The sequence below is a fragment of the Acomys russatus genome, chromosome 13 (genome assembly GCF_903995435.1).
Source record: "Acomys russatus chromosome 13, mAcoRus1.1, whole genome shotgun sequence".
Classification (NCBI taxonomy): Eukaryota; Metazoa; Chordata; class Mammalia; order Rodentia; family Muridae; genus Acomys; species Acomys russatus.
Genome location: NC_067149.1, coordinates 54,981,758 through 54,998,162, shown reverse-complemented (window position 1 = coordinate 54,998,162; position 16,405 = coordinate 54,981,758). Strand labels below are relative to the sequence as shown.

The window sequence follows — 16,405 nt, the reverse complement described above, 5'->3', positions numbered from 1 at the left end:
GTAACAAGAATAAATTAATAAAAAAAAAAAAGACAAAAAAAAAAAAAGAATTGAAGGCCAGCTCAGCTTCAGTTTCTGAGATTAAAGTGGCCAGCTGAGATAAACAATTTCAACTAAGGTAAACAATTTTCAGAAAAGTACCATCTGGAAATTCTCTGGAAACTCCCCAACACCCCTCCCTGCCAAGAATAACCTCCAAGACCAATGACCCCGACAATAGCCAATAACATTTAGACAAGCACCCCTAGCGACCACCAGGGCCAATCCTAACATAGGGCACGTAGCCCCTCCTAACCTTTGCAGTTTTAGCCTTTAAAAAGTCTGTAACAGTGACTTGGGGGGCACCTCCCTCGCTCGCGAGTGAGTGCTGAGGCCCCTGATGCGCCTCAGCAATAAACCTTGTGCTTTTGCATCAACACTGTAGTCCTCAAGTGGCCTCTCATGACGACCCCCTACTACCCAAGTAAACTCTAGGGTCCAACACCGTCAATCTCATTTAAAAAGAGCTAACTATAACACAGTGGGAAAACACTTTTCTACATCCCAGTTGAGATTGGAAGTCTTGTTGTCCAGGTCGGACCTTGAACAGTACATTCCTTAGCACACACCAGGCATTCCTGAGGAAGTGGAGCTTGGGACTCTGAATTTCATTTGCTTCTACCAGGAAGACAACAGCACTCAGAACTTCCTGTGGAAGAAGTGCATACTTCCACTTCCAGCAGCAGTGGAGAGAAATGGAAACACAGAGATGAGAATGAGATAAGACAGAATTGGAAAAAATTGTTGTGAGTTTAGTATAGGACTGAAGTGAGTGAGAATATTGTTAACTGAACTATCCTTGAGCTTTTGCATAGACATGAAATTTCTCCTCTGTTACAGTAAAAATGTATCAGTTCAGCCTACTTTAAGGCTGTCAGCTCTACGATAGGCAGAATCTAAACTAATACAAATCTACTCCTAAACTATGGTAAGCAAATTACTCTAAACTGATATATAATACATATACCCCAAGCATTTGCCACTGTGGTCCTCCCCCAGCCATTCAGCTCTTCATCCTCCTACACAGTCAACAGTCTCCCTCCTCTCAACTGACAATCCTCTTTGCTCTTCTCCAGGAAGTCCTGCCTTCCACTCCCTGTCCTTTTGCCCAGTTGATTGGCTAAGTAGTGCTTTATTGACAGTTGTTACATTCACTCAGCATTCCTCCACATTCCTCAAAGCACTGAACTTTCAAAGTCAGACCCATGCATTATGATCACAATGGGCAAAAGATTTGGTTTTAAATTTAAATGAGAATAAAGCTGTACTGTAGAATTCAACAGCATTTAAAACACCCCAACTTTCCTCTGTAGTAACAAGCAGTCTCTGAAAAACATTTTCCATTTCTTTCCTTCATCAAGACTAAAGTATATTCCCTAGGAAAAATATTTTCAAAATAAATGACACCTATTTTATTAACTGAAATTTTTTCGTGTGTGTGTGTGTGTGTGTGTGTGTGTGTGTGTGTGTGTTTGTGTGTGTTTGTGTGTGTGTATGTAGAATATGGAGATTTTTGGGTAAATGGCAAAGTGGTACCTTCTCACCCATGTTCATTGTCATTCTATTCAAAATAGCTAAGAAATGAAATGAGACAAGATGGTCAACATAGGATGCATAGTGAGAATGTGGTATATTTACATAATGCAGTATTGTTTATTGACAAACGTGTTGGACAATGAAGTCCTCTGCACCCATAAGCATTACAGACTATTGCCATTACTCCTGATTCCTTCCAGAGATTCACAGTAAGAACTGACTGCTGAGGTCACACATATTTGAGTCATAGAGCAGAAATGAAACCCAGCAGGTATGAGCCTAAATCTTAATCCCTACTCCTAAAGTAGAGAAACATTTTGACAAAGTCTCTTATGTTTTAAATTGCAGAGTATAAAGGAAATCTTAGTTTTAACTATTTTTTAAATCTTCTGTATGTTGGTATGAATTTTTAGAAGAATGTACAATGTTTTCCCAATATTTTGGGTTGCTATGAATGAATCCTCACCTTTCTCATTATTGTTAAAGCATTCCCATACTTTCAGTACCCACTCATGAACCTGGACCCTTCTGTATCAATCTTAAATAACTAGGACCACAGGTGTGTGTGTCACTATGTAAAGTCCACATGCATTTTTGGAAACTCATTTTTGTGGTCTCATAAATTCAAAAGAAGGACTTCTCTGCACAAAAATCCCATATCATATAAGTGGAGTTCACTAACATTGACTGTACTATAGGCTTAAGCCTGACTGCTAACATGTATTTTAGACTCATTATGGTCTTCTAATCCCCTGTAGGCAGTTCTCCAAGATGGTTTTCATTTGTGATGTCAAGAAATATTCTTACTTCCTTATGATATCAAAGTGGGAAGATAGAGGAAAGAGCAGCAACTGTAGATAACAGGCTAAAAGCATCTCTTGGCAACGACTAGGAAGGATTTTGGCACTGGATGGTGTAGCTGTTGGGTTTGCTACAAATCCATCCCCGATGTACATAGTCCCTGCCACTGCTGATCCCATTGTCATTCAGGTAGGCATGTTCTTCCACTCCCCTGATGGGAAGCCTGAAAATAAACCAGAAACAGTTGAGTCTGCAGAACCCAGAAGTGCATCCACTCCTGCAATGAAATCTCACCCATCTCACCTGCTTATTTGTAATATGAATGGAATCAAAGAAAGGCAGAGTCCTGCACTAGTTTGCTCCTAGTATCTTATATTCCCAGGGTTCTATGTGAACTCCACACCTTTGTCATCATTCATGATGAACCCTGTAATGTGTGTACAAAGCACTGGACTTGTGCTTGTTGCCATGTTCAAATGGACTGCTACCATGGGCGGCCTCACTGAGGGTGATTTTCAGTTCTGTTTTGAAGTATTTTCCATAGCGGGAACCCACGTCTTAGGACATTCCTGAAAGGGCTCTAATGATGGACGTGGCTGGGCCTGTGATTTACCATTCCAGTAAATGTTCAAACCCAAGCACTGCCATGGGTGCTCTCTGATGACAAGATGTTAAAGGAGCTTTCCAATGCCCTTGGAGTCTCTGCTTTTTGTGAACAGGGGCAGCCATGCAAATGGTGGACGGATGGGTCACAGGCTTGCAATGGCTTCCTAGGGCTTCAGGCCCTCACTGCTCATCTGAGATTTTGTCTACATCCCACACAGGGCATTTATCAACAACAAAAAAGTTTTCAATTGGTGAAGGAGTAGAAAAAAGCTGCCCCAGATGCCATCATCATGCTAAAGATTTTGAGGGAAATCACACTAAATAAAGGTTTTGAAATGATGACCAATACATGTGAGAGCCTCCAAGAATTTGAGTTTGTGGGGATGTGGAGTTTGCTGGGAATTGCTTCCTGTATGTAAGCACACACCCTACCTCCCAGGCACCTTTCCAACCCAAGGGTTTATTATATTTTTCCTTTCCAGTATAGTTGTCTGCACATGATGCAGCCATTTATATCTCATAGACACAGCTATCGCCATCACTACACATCAACACAGTAGGAGGAAAGGCAGTCTGCGAACTTACAAGTTGTTATACTTAGTGCTGTCTGTCCATGTCCAAGGGTCCTCTAAGGACTCTCTGTGCAGGCCAATCCAGTAGTCAAAAGTCCCCTTGTATCTTCTTAGGAAATTCTGTTATAAAGCACAAAAAGTGAAAACATGTGTCCCTCTGTTTCCAATGATCCTTGAGGGTCTCCACTCCATGGCTTACTCTAGAGATAAGTGGTGGGCATAACTGAGGCTCACAGAGTCTGGAGCTGTAATGGCCTCTAGCTCTCAGTGGATCCAGTTGACATCTAGAATCCCAAAGTGCCTCGTTTGAATTAAAGTGCCAAATTTAATGACACATCCCTCTGTGGCTGGGATAATTCCTAGTTAAGCCTGCTCTTGCAGTTACTAAGGATCATAGCCTTCAGAATGCAACATGTGCTAGCTTAGAGGAAAATACTCATAACTACTAGGTATCTCAGCATAATAGCATATCTGACCTTCCAGACTGGCTATGAGCACTACGTGAGAGAATGTTCCTTCAAATTCTCAGGGCTGCAGTCAGAAGTGTTACCATCAGCAAATGGCACACACTCACATGTCCCCATGTCTCCATCTGCTTGGGGTGGGATCCTTCCTCATGCTTCACCTCAAGGCAATACCTATTCAACAGGAGAAACAAACCAACCAACCCATGATCATTTCTTACCAGCTCCTCCATGTTGTCAAATCGAGCTAGTTGGGCCTCTAGTGCCATGCAAGAGTCCTGGCTGAACGTCCAGTTACTTGTGTATTCAGAAAAATAAAAGCACTTATTTCCAAATCCAATCCAGTCTCTCGGGCAAACAGCATAGATAGTTTTCATTGGCACCAGCTCAGTCTTTCTTACTAAAATTTAGAAAGTACAGTGAAATGTAAGGAGCATGTCTTATCTCTTTTGGGCAAAACCACCTGAGCTCAGCTGTGAGGTGTAGTTTGATTGTAGCTTGCCTAACTGATCTGAAGGAATCCTCTCCTGAGCATAATGGCCTTTCTCTGAAGGTCTCCCACCTTGGGTCTGAGTCCTATTCCCTGTCTGGTGCTCAGGACAATAGGGCTCCCTGACATGCATTTCTATGATGCCATCACTTTTGTGCTTATGATGCTCATTTCCTACCATAGGGGTTGCTGGAGCAGCATGAACTCTGCATGGACACCTACTGTGACAGTCAGTCTGATAACTGAGACAGCAGGGAGAACTATGGCGAGGGTAGTGAACACAGTGCAGACATGGGCACTAAAGGACGGTTCACATACCTAAAAGGAGCTGTAAGATTTTATTACACTATTCTGAAGAGTGTGCTTGTAAAATTTTATGAAGGGATTACTTCTGAAACTTTTATTTAATAATTCCAAAATACAATTGCACATGGTAACTAAAACCATGGGTAATAGGAGAGATGTGTATCTTCCTGGCCATATTACTCATCCATGTCCTCACACATCCTTGAGGATTGTCCTTTGGGTATTGCTCCCTTGTGTCCTGCCTGGAATAGTTCCCCCAGGTGGACAAATGTCTTCTGCATCTCTGTCTAGAGTTGCTGACATCACCTTCCCAGGGATGCTGAGCCTGGCCTCCTCTGCACACCACAGCTTGTGCTGTTCCTTCACTGCATTTTCTTAAGTTCCCAGAGGACAGGAATTTCCAGTGCATTTTCTCTAGAGCTCTTCCACAGTGCCTGGCTCCCAGGGATCAGTAAGTATTTACTGACAACGTGAATGTGGACAGAAGTCACTTACCTGACAAAGCCACAGAAAGAGCAACTACAGCTATAGTGAGGACTGTGATCACCACATAACAGCAGTAAAGCTTAGCAGGAGACTCAGGGGAGGCGATTCTGAGACTTTTGTCTTCCAACTTTTTACCTGAAAATATAAACATGGTAACATCAATCTTAAAAACCTAATAGGGAAAAGATAAATTTTCAGAATCATCTGTGAATTTGGTTTGTACTCTGTCACTACACACCCTGTCACAGAAGGCCCTGGTCTGTAAATGATGTCCATGGCTCACAGAAGACTAGAGGACAGGAAAGAGAATTGTTGCCATAGAGTCTTCCAGTTACTGGACTAAGGGCCAGTGAAAGAGCAACAAACAGAAAGAGCAAAGATCAGGTTGGAAAAACAAACAATAAAAAACTACCCATAGATTTAGTCCATAAGGATAGCCTGTTTAGGACTGAGGAAAACACTGTGCACATGAGTGTGGGCATAGGGCCAGGGATCAGCAGACACTTGAGAAATGGCTGGGAGGTTAAGGCTGCTCATCTAAAGGACCCAAGTTTGGTTCCCAGATCCCACATTGGGCAGCTTACAGCCACCTGTGTCGCTCCTGCTGCAGCCAATGAGACACACGTGTTGGTACTGTTGTATTTCCAGGGCTAGGGAGGCAGAGGTTAGAGAGTCAGGAGTACTGGAGACCCTTGACACATCAACCTGGACTAATAAGGACTGGTATCAAAGAGCCTAGTAAGGTAATTAAGTAATAAAACAGAGATGAAATAGAACACATTGACATAACTAATGGGTGAAATATAGGAGCATTTTTACAAGCTTACCAAATCATGTAAAAAGATTAATATTTGTCTAAAATAACAAAATAAGTTAGAAATGTAAGGAATGCCTCCAAACACATTTATGTATAATCATTTCAAATAAATTAGCAAGGTGATTTCATTCTTTTTAAATGTATTTTTATTTAATGCGTATATGTGATTTTGCCTGACACATGTTTGTGTTTATGCCTGATGCCTGAGGACCCCAAATGATGTTGTTGGATCCCCTGGAACTGGAGTGACAGATAGTTATGAGGAGCCATGAGGGTGCTAGGAACTGAACCTGTGTCCTCAATAAGAGCAGACAGTACTTTTTAACCATGTGCCATCTCTCCAGCTCTAGCTAATTTTCAAGCAATAAAACAACTTGAGGAACACGTCAAACCTCTGGGCCTGACCTGTAATCTTCCCATGAGGCTGCCCTGGCTGCCCTGTGCACACTGCATGTGTCCCATCCTGATTCTTCCTGATGCACCTTCCACCTATCTTCCCAGCACAGAACATGAAACAATCTCTTTACCCAATTTCTGAAAGCTCACATCTCCTCCCTCGTATAAAAGGAGGCCCAAACATAGACCCCCACTTGTTTCACTGGGTCCCTGAAAGTCCTTTCAGCTATAAGTCTTTCCTTGTGTTTTCTTCTCTTCTCTTCTATTTCTTAGCCTTTAAAAACAATTCATTTACCATAGGAAAGTGCAAACCTGTACAAAAATAGAGAAAATAATATGCTAGATTCTCATGTACTGGCTACCAAGCTCCAACACTTGTCTGGATGTGCAAAATCTATTTTTCATCCATTTTCTCTTCCTCTTGTCACCCTATCTCAAAGGTTAGTTTTTTTTTTTTTTAATCAGATTTCTAAACACTTCAAATTTGAAATCATTTAACCTGTGATTTCCAGGTGTAGTATTGTGCTTAAAGCCTTTTCCAAACTCTGAATAAGTAATACATCCTCCTGCCTTCTATTTTATCCTTCTGACTTAAGAGCAGTGTTAGGCTTTCAAGGCCTGACTGATTTCACTCATCAAGTCTCCCAGGTCCACACCGGTTGTCACAGAAGACATGGTCCCATCCTCTCCCATTGTTGCCCAGTATTCCATCATATATGGGACTGTATGCCACAGTGTTCCCCTCACATCCACTGATAGATGCAGATGGGTTCCAAAGTGCTGGCTCCTGTGAACACTGTTACAGTTCACACTCAGGTATGAATACCTCTTAACAGGTGCTTGGCAGAGTAGATAGGAAGTAAGCAATATTTACTATAAAGAATCAGCTCTGGTGTCAAAGGCACAGTAGCATAGAGTTCACAACAATGTATAGTGTTCCTGAAAATAGCTGAGGGGGGGTTTAATGCATTCACCACAATAAAATAATGAAAGTGTGTGTTAAATGTAAAATCTCTGTTAAAAAGAAGAAAGAAAAAACAACCAAATCAGAGAGTTAAGGATGTGGTAAAGACCAGTTCCTGATATGTCTTCTAGAAGAGACTTCAAGCATCTACTAGCCAGGGTTCCAACAGCATTCCACACCAGGCAATTCTTACACAGTAATACCAGTAAGATTTAGCTATAATCCTCTGTATTTACACATGTATAATTTCTGATACTGCTTTTTTCATTTTGATACATAAATGGTAATTTTTGTCATCCATCTTCCTTATGCTGTACACACGTATATGTCTTCCTAAATTTGAATGTCTCCAAAAGCACAGTTTTGAACAAATCTTTTGTGTACGTATTAGAAAGCAACATTGAAAACGATCTATCTAAAAGAAAAAAAAAAAAAAGAAATGAAAGATTGTTGGCCTTTAAAGTTTATTTTAAAAAAGAAAAGGACGAAAATTTAAAAACTCCTTCAGTGATAGAACTAGTTATGGTTTCAAAATGGTAAAGTTGTGAAATGCTCCCAGTTACACAAGAGCTGCACTTTAGACATGAGCTCCACACTCACAACAGGTAACATTCCCACTGGGTGAGAATTTTCAGTATTTGATTTGAAGATCACCCTGCTGCAGCAGAGGGACCAGGAGCATACACGTTTTTGAAAAAAAGTTTTTTCCTTTGTGAAGATTGCAGTAGAAACCCTCATTATATTCTTTTTCCATAATTTACCATGAGCTCAAAATGCAAAGTATTTAGTCCTGGGTGGGCTCAGCCTCCCACCGTACAACACTCTCTGCAATTCTTTTTAATTGCAGTGGCTCTCCAAAACACAAGCCCAGCTTCCCAGGCAACTTCTGTCACTTGCTCATGGCAAAGCTGTTGTGGTTCCTTCACTCTGGGACATGCAGAGCAAGCGTGGTAACAGCAACCTGGCACAAGTCACCAGGGTATAATTTACCAGAGAGAACTAAGCTAAGTACAAAAACAACAAACCAAGCACCAACAAGCTGTGTCTGTGGCTCTGGGTCTCCTAAGGTAACTCACTGTCCGTTCTCTCACTCAGGAACTATTTGTGGATTATAAGCGCCAATAGGATATCTACTGTAACAACTTCACAGCTAGTCCTGTCTGCACTCTCCCCTTCTACAGAGATCCACTGTGACAAGCTCACAGGCATGATTTCAGCTCCTCTGCCTCCCTTCCCTAGCGAAGCTCCTCTCTGCTCTTTAGTTTGGTTAAATTTGTATTCAACACATACCTTTTTCTTCTCCCAGCAAGTCGTCTTTGGTATGGAGCATGCACACTGAAGGCTCTGCAGCACTCCTTTCAGAGCTGAGTAGCTGAATTTCAGCTACAGGAAGACTGAAACTTGAAAGCTGAGAACGGAAGAAAGACTTGTGGGTATTTTATAGGAGGTCCCAATCTTAAACAGCCTGCCTCTCTGAAAAACTGCCCCTCCTTCCAGTGTGCTTACTCACTTCCCTAAGCACAGGAACTCATCTGGTTCAAGCTGAAACACATCCCCAAGACAGGAGAGTACAGTCACATGAAATTCAGTCACTGCAAGAAATAAAACTGCTAAATGCTGTAGACCAAGAATGTTTAACTTTGAGCAACTCCAGGTCCTGGAGGGTGGAATAAGCTTACTACCCGGAGGGGTCAACTTGGGAAGAAAAGACAACAATAGAATGGAAATGTTCTTACCAACCCTTTCCTGTCCTGAACACCACACACCAGACAGTGAGCTTCTGGGCAGCTGAGCCCCATGTTGCTCCAGCTCTGAGTTGTGAGGGCTTCACTTAAGAGGGGGCCAGCCAGGGTGAGGTCAGAGCCCAGAGACAGAATCTCTAGGAGATAAGAGTCAGAATAAAGAGAGCTGGAGGCCTTCAGGGCACAAAGTCAGTGCTTATAAATTCACCTCTCACCTCTCAGGGAATAAGGGATTGTTTATTCTGGAGCCAATTATGAGTGGTATGGGAACAGAAAGATAGTGCCCACTGTCACCCTCATCAGATAACACACAGCAAAGTCCAGCAATAGAGCAGCGAAATCACATCTGTACATTGACTATAAGCTGGGATGGGGCTGTGGCTCATTGCTTAAGACGCTTGTTAATCTTACAGAGCAGGTGCCGTCGCAGGACACACATGGCTGCTCATGCTCATCTGTATAATTTCAGTTCTAGAGGATCAGATACGTCTTCTGGCCTCTCGTGCACTTATATGGTGCACAGGCATGCATGCAGGCAGAACTCGTATACTCATAAAAAAATGTAAATAAAAATATTAAAGACTTGAGAGCAAGGAAAATCTTTACTGGACCACTAAATGTTTAGTATACTGGCCTTTAAAAAAATTAATAGATGACATTTTAAGACAGTCTTTATTTAGATTTATTTATTCTTATGTTGTATATATGGGCGTATTACCTGTATGTGTGTGTTTATGTGCACCACATGTGTGCCTGATGCCTAAGAGGACCAGAAGATAGTGTTGGATCTACTGAAACTGGAGTTACTGGTAGTTGTGAGTTGACATATGGGTTCTGGAAACCGGACCCTGTCTAGTACAAATGCCATAAGTGCTTTTAACCACTGAGCTATCTCTCCAGCCCTGTACATAAACATCAGGGTTGGTACTGAGGGAGTAAGAGTCAGACATATTTCTAGTAGGCAGACAGTTAGGAAAAGGAGCCACACCTAAGTAATAAGAAGGCCAACTTCCAAGATGGCAGCTTCTTCCTCACCCTCTTCACCGGAGACAAAAGCCTGGCAGCTAAAAGCAAAGGCCTGGAGTACACCTGCTCTTCCACAAGCCACCTAAAGACATCAAGGCCTGATCCTTTCCCAGCCCAAATCCCTTCCTGCTTCTGGCCTCTCTTCTCTCTCCTCTTCCATTCTCTCCTCCCCCTCCTCCCTCTGTCCTATTCCCTCTCTCCTCCTCCTGTTCTCCCTTCCTCCTCCTCCTCTTCTTTCCCCTCCTCCTCCTCCTCCTCCTCCTCCTCCTCCTCCTCCTCCTCCTCCTCCTTCTTCTTCTTCTTCTTCTTCTCTCTCTCTCTCTCTCTCTCTCTCTCTCTCTCTCTCTCTCTCTCTCTCTCTCTCCTTCCTCCCCAATCCTCCTGCCCACAACTCCCCTCCCTCTTCCACCCTCCAGGTCACTAGAAGCCATTTATTTAATGAGCCATTCTGAAATCATGCTGGAGCAGGAACAGGCGGCACACTGGTGCCATCTGGAGACTGACTTTTCCAGTTACTTTACTGGTTTACTTTCTGCTCCATTTCACTTTCCAAGCAAATGTGTGGGTTCCTTTCTCTGGGAGGCTGGGCTGAGAATCTGGTCCCAGAGTTTTCTTCAGCCTTCTGGAGGCCTGATGAGGAAGGGTCTGTCCTGAGAACTGGTCACTAGGAAGTCCTCCTTGGCAGTGAGGAAGCTATGGGAGCACTTAGCTGGGACTGAGATAGTGGGGGTCCCTGCATGGGAATGGAGCCTAGGACTTATTAAAGACAAGGTAACTAACCGCACTTGGTTAAAATAAAAACAGTCAAGAATCCAACAGCTAGATTTTAATTCACTAAACTTAGTGATAAAAGAAAGAAAAAGACAGGGAGCTAAGGAGGGAGAAATAGGGGAGTAAGTGGCCCCACCCCAGACTTCAGGTTTTTTAAAGGAAGGGTATCTGAATTGCAGGAACCACACCCAGGACACCTCCTGGGACTTGTATTCAGGGCAGCTTTGATGTGTGTTTCTTCAAAGAGCCAGCTTTTGAAACCTTCTGGCCTAAAGTCTGTGCAGTTTGCTTTGGAAGTGTCCCTGCAAGGAACTAGCCTTTTGTTGTTGTTGTTGTTGTTGTTGTTGTTGTTGTTGTTGTTGCTGCTGCTGCTGTTATTAGAGACAAGGTTTCTCTGTGTAGCCTTGGCTGTCCTGGACTTGCTTTGTAAACCAGGCTGGCCTCGAACTCACAGTGATCCGCCTGCATCTGTCTCCCAAGTGCTGGGATTAAAGGCATGTGCCACCAGGCCCCGGCAGAACTAGCCTTTTTATACATTATGGTCTTGTAGACTGTTTCCCACAGGGGAAACACACCCCTGTTTCCAAACAGAAAGCTTACTTGGAGGGGGCATCTCCCCCACCTACAGACAAAGGCCCACAGAAATGAAACTTTAACACAAGCAACCTCACTGGGGTCCCAGGGGCTTTTAACTCTTCTGTTGATGGAGGCCTCTTCCTCCACCTCCAGAACTCTGAGCCAGAGATAAGTACTAGACCTTCTTTTGCACCAGAGTGGAGCCTGGCCCAGGGACAAGGGCCTCTGGTCCTTTCTTATCACAGACCTGCAACAGTTCTGGCAATCGGAGAATCCTGGGGAGGCTTAGGCCTAGTCAGGCTGCTGGTCTGAGTTAGAGTGACATATTGTTAGAAGCACAGAGACATGTAGGCAGCGAGGCTACACTGTGTGACAAAGTAAAGGTGGACACAAGTACGTGTTTATTTCTTCAGACCCACAGAAGGCACACTGACAAGAGCAAGACTGGCACAGATTCATGGCAGTGTCAATATTTATTTTTACAATGGGCATGTGGCTGCCCACTGTAGGAATGTGACCATAGGGAATGGGCATGCATGATGCCCTGAAGAGGAGATAAACATGTTTTTGTGTAGATCCCAAGTGTGGGATGGGGAACAGACTTGTGAGAGAGCAGAATGTTTTACCATTTAAAAGTTGAACCACTTCGTGGGGGAGCTTGGATGTTGCCTGCTGAAAACATTCTAGTAGAGACTCTGAGAGGATATATAAATCCAAAACAAGAGGCTTTAGAGAGGACTTGGGATTGTTTTGGCTGTTCATCAACACCTTGAGAGATGCTCCTAGAGAGAACTGCTCCAGGGAAGGCTTCAAGACTTTGGGCTCCGGGCCAGACAAGGCTTTGAGCCTCAGCTGCTGTTCCAGGTTCCAGCATCAACCTTGGTTTGTAAGATTCTAGATGGCCTGAACAATGACATTATTAGCTAAAGGAAATAGTGTTTCACGGAAATAGTGTTTCATTATTAGCTAAGGAAATGGTGTTTTATTGGCTAAGGAAATATAAGATTTCAGGTGGCTTGGACTCAGCCACCATGACAATAGTGTTGTCAGCTGAGCAAGCAAGTTAAGAGTTGCAGGCTGATGAAGAGAGCAAACAAAGTAACAGCGAACTGAGAGGAGCAAGTTAAAAATTCTCCGCTAGCCTCCATCTCGAACCTGCCCCAGTAATTTCCTGCCCTTATCTCACCCTACTTAGAATTTACTACCTTAGATTCCCAATTGTTAGCCTAGCACTCTTTAACTAACCATTGTCACTGAGTTCTGCTTTTGTAAAAGACATATAAACCCTGAGTTTCTGTAGGACGGGGTCTTCCATCTTCTCGGAGCTTGGTAGACCTCGGTGCATCAGCTAAATAAATTCCTTTGCTTTTGCATTGACTCTGGACTCTGTCTCTCAATTGGGCTTCCGGGAATAAATTCAGACGATCTGAGTCTAGCAGGTTGAATTGTGGGTTTGCTGAGGTTCTGCTGACTACGCCGGAAGAATCGTTCCTCAGAATGGATATCCTGAAGGCTTCCTTATTGTGTTCTCTGAAAAATCAACTTTCCTCTTTGTTCACAAACAGTCTCTGAGAAACATTTTCCATTTCTTTCCTTCATCAAGACTAAATTGTAGCTGGGCATGGTGGTACATGCCTTTAATCCCAGCACTTGGGATGCAGAGGCAGGCAGATCACTGTGAGGTTGAGACCAGCCTGGTCTACAAAGCAAGTCTTGGACAGCTAAGGCTAGCTGTCCTCAATTTGCTATTTGTGGCTTATGAGATGATATAAATGCATTAATTGAATAGGATGCTCCTCTCGCAGCAGTGATGCTGGTAGCAGGGCATGGTCAGGCGGCAGGCTCTGTTCCATGGAGCTACTCTTTGGCACACAGTGGGCTCTGAACGGCTTCATCTCTGCCTCTCCTCCACTTCTCGTCCACTTCTCAGCTGTGCAGCAGTGTGCACCTTGGGCTCCGTGGAGCTACTTTCCAGGGTGCAGTGAACTCTAGTTCACTTCTTCTCTGCCGTGGGTGCTGTTTTGCTGCTCTGAGCTGTTGAGCACTCTATCCATTTCTCCCTGCTGTTTTCAGCCTGCCACTGAGGCAGAGTGTTGGTCTCCACTCTCTGTCACCCACCACCGCTCACAGCGCACAGTCCCTGTCAATTGCCACTTGCTGTAGCAATTCTTACCAGACACCAAGGCAATCATCTCTGCCAGCAGTTCCCTGCTGGCTGTTCCCAGCTGCCTTCTTCAGCAGCCATCCTGACTTTCAAAAGTAAATTTAAGAGCAGCTCAGATGTTTTCTGTATTGAGATATGAGATATGATTGTGCAATGGATGTTGTTGTGTTTTTGACTTTTGAAAAGAATCTCATGCTTTTCTCATAGTGGTCATGTTAGTTTTCTTTTTTATTTATTTATTAAATTTTATTATTCACATTACATCTCAATTGTTATCCCTTCACTTGTATCTTCCTGTTCACCCTACCTCCCTCTTTCACCCTATTTCCCTCTCCAGACTTGTAACAGAAGGGGACCTCCTCCCCCACCATATGATCACAGCCTATCAGGTCTCATCCTGACAGCCTGCTTCCCCCTTCCTCTGAGTGCTACCAGGCCTCCCCACATCACAGTCAGTCTCTGCTATGCACAGAACTCATTGTCACCAAAGTGGGCAGTTTTCCTTTGCTTAGTGTCCTCATTAACATTGTTATCTCTTGTCTTATTTGATAAGGGCAGAGAATGGCTTTGAACACCAAACTAGCATCAATTTTTGTGGTGGCTTCTAACCATATTAGGTGTATCAATAAACACTGACTCAGATCTGACAGAAGGGTGCGCACATGTGTAATAATCTCAATTAGACCTAATGTTCTTAGCCTGTTAGGATATAGTGAGACATGGCTCTCTGGTAGAATTTAATTATCATAGCTTGAGGTCTAAAGAGGATCTCAGTAGGATCCTATTCAACAGCAAGCTAATGCTGGAATGAAAGTGACAGAGACAGGGATCTTATGTTATTGTGGTGTCATAAGAAAATGTTTCTACCAAAATACATTTAGGGTCACTTGACTGGAGATCTAACACCCATGTGTGATGAGTCGATCCATCAAGAAGGCCTCAGCTCATCCTGAGCAGCATCAGAAGGCTGCCACCAACAGCTTCCCAAGAGACTTCTGCACATTATCAGTTAAGGGAACACGCCCCTCTCATTTGGGTTCTGATGATGTCATTGTTGCCAGGGTGCAGCAAACTCTGGTCCACCTCTTCTCTGCCCTGGGTGCTGTCTTGCTGCTCTGAGCTGTTGAGCTACCATGTGTCAGTTTATCCTCTATTCTTGTCTTCTTACAGAAAGAAAAATCTAGCCAAGACACAATTTGAGCAAATGTTTGTTTAAGAAAGCAAAGTAACTCAAAGTAACTGTTCAGTATACTCCACAGCAAGACTGGAGCAGGCTGGCCTGCAGATGCGTGGTCTGCATGGTGGAATCATATAAGTCTTTTATGGTCCCAAATCTATGATGTCATTGTTAAGTTCCCACCTTAGTAACTTCTTCTGTCCTACAAGAAAGAATACTGAGCTTTCTGATGGCTCATTTGTTAGGAGCAGTGGCTGCTGTTACACTCACATTGCAGTTTGCAAACATCTGTTACTGCAGTGCCAGGGGATCCAGTGCTTCCTTCCTGTTTTCCTGGCACTGCACACACATGGTGCACAGACACTCATGCAAGCAAAACATTGATACACACAAAATAATAATTACTTTAATTTAAAAATATTCTTAATTGAGGTTTTACTTGGATCATAGCATATGATTCCATTTCTATAACTGAAGTTGACATTGAGTGATTAGGCATCTATTTAAATAGAAATTTCATTGTATGTCCTTATAAATTAAATTCAGTTTTATTCTTTTGATTACTTTGGGGAATTCGGCAAACTTTTTTTTTCAAAAGTGGACATCCAAGAGATTTAGCAGGACAAATACTTATTTTAATTTTTCTAAAGTATTATAAAATGACATTTATTTTTCACTAAAATAACCAAATGTTTAGTTGCATACTTCATATAGTTTGTATAAGAGCCATAAACTATAGGGAGGTGTGGAAGAAAGAAATGACAAGAGAATTAAAATGGCAGCATCTGGAGCAGTGGTATGAGATGAGGCCATGTCTTGGTCCATTTTTGTTACCATAATAAAAACCTGTATGAGAATAAACCCCACCTCTCAGAGTTCAGGAGACAGGGAAGCACAGTGCCAATGTACCAGCATCTGCCCAGAGTCTGCTAGTGCATCACTACAGAATGGCAGGTGTCACATGGACAGAGCTCAGTTTGCCTAGAATCACTGTCATTACCACAGCATTAGTCCATTACTAATTGACTCATTTGGAGGAGTCAATCAGAACAAATTCTTCCTGTCTCTAGATCCTTAACTCTGGGCTTCTGCTGACAGAGTCAAGAGCAAAGAATTTAATGAAGGTTTTACAGCCCAGAAGTGAGATGGTCTGGGATCCGAGTGGGGTCTAGACATCAGGACTTTGCAAACAGTTTCCTGCAGCTGCCTGCAATGACCTCAGGCAGAGATCACCAAAGGCCACACAAGGCCTCCAGTGCCTCCTGCTGGCCTGGGCTTCCTTCTATGGATTCCTCTGTTATAATGGCAGATCTGTGTCTGTGTACATTTACATTGCAGAATAAAGAAACTGGACATGAGCATCTGTAAGAGGCACAGTGGCTCTGGAGCCCATGCTTTGTGCCACTGACTGAGCACTGGGACAGTTCAATGCAGAGATGATGATGAGGATGGTGACGTAATCAAGATGAGAT

The 16,405-nt window shown here is 43.2% G+C and overlaps 1 protein-coding gene across 2 annotated transcripts in view; it reads right to left on the bottom strand.

The window, feature by feature from the left end:
* Positions 1-1,745: 1,745 nt before the first annotated feature.
* Positions 1,746-16,405, bottom strand: part of LOC127197513 (C-type lectin domain family 2 member D11-like) — a 142,670-nt gene continuing 128,010 nt past the window's right edge. Inside the window, exons 5-6 of one of the 2 annotated variants that reach the window (XM_051155446.1) lie at positions 3,568-3,674; positions 1,750-2,599 (exon numbers count right to left, since the gene is read on the bottom strand). In XM_051155446.1, coding sequence (XP_051011403.1) covers positions 2,464-2,599; positions 3,568-3,674 — 243 coding nt within the window. In that variant the 3' untranslated portion in view covers positions 1,750-2,463. Of the gene's footprint in view, positions 2,600-3,567; positions 3,675-16,405 lie in introns of both variants that reach the window. The other variant, XM_051155448.1, reaches the window with a different exon arrangement.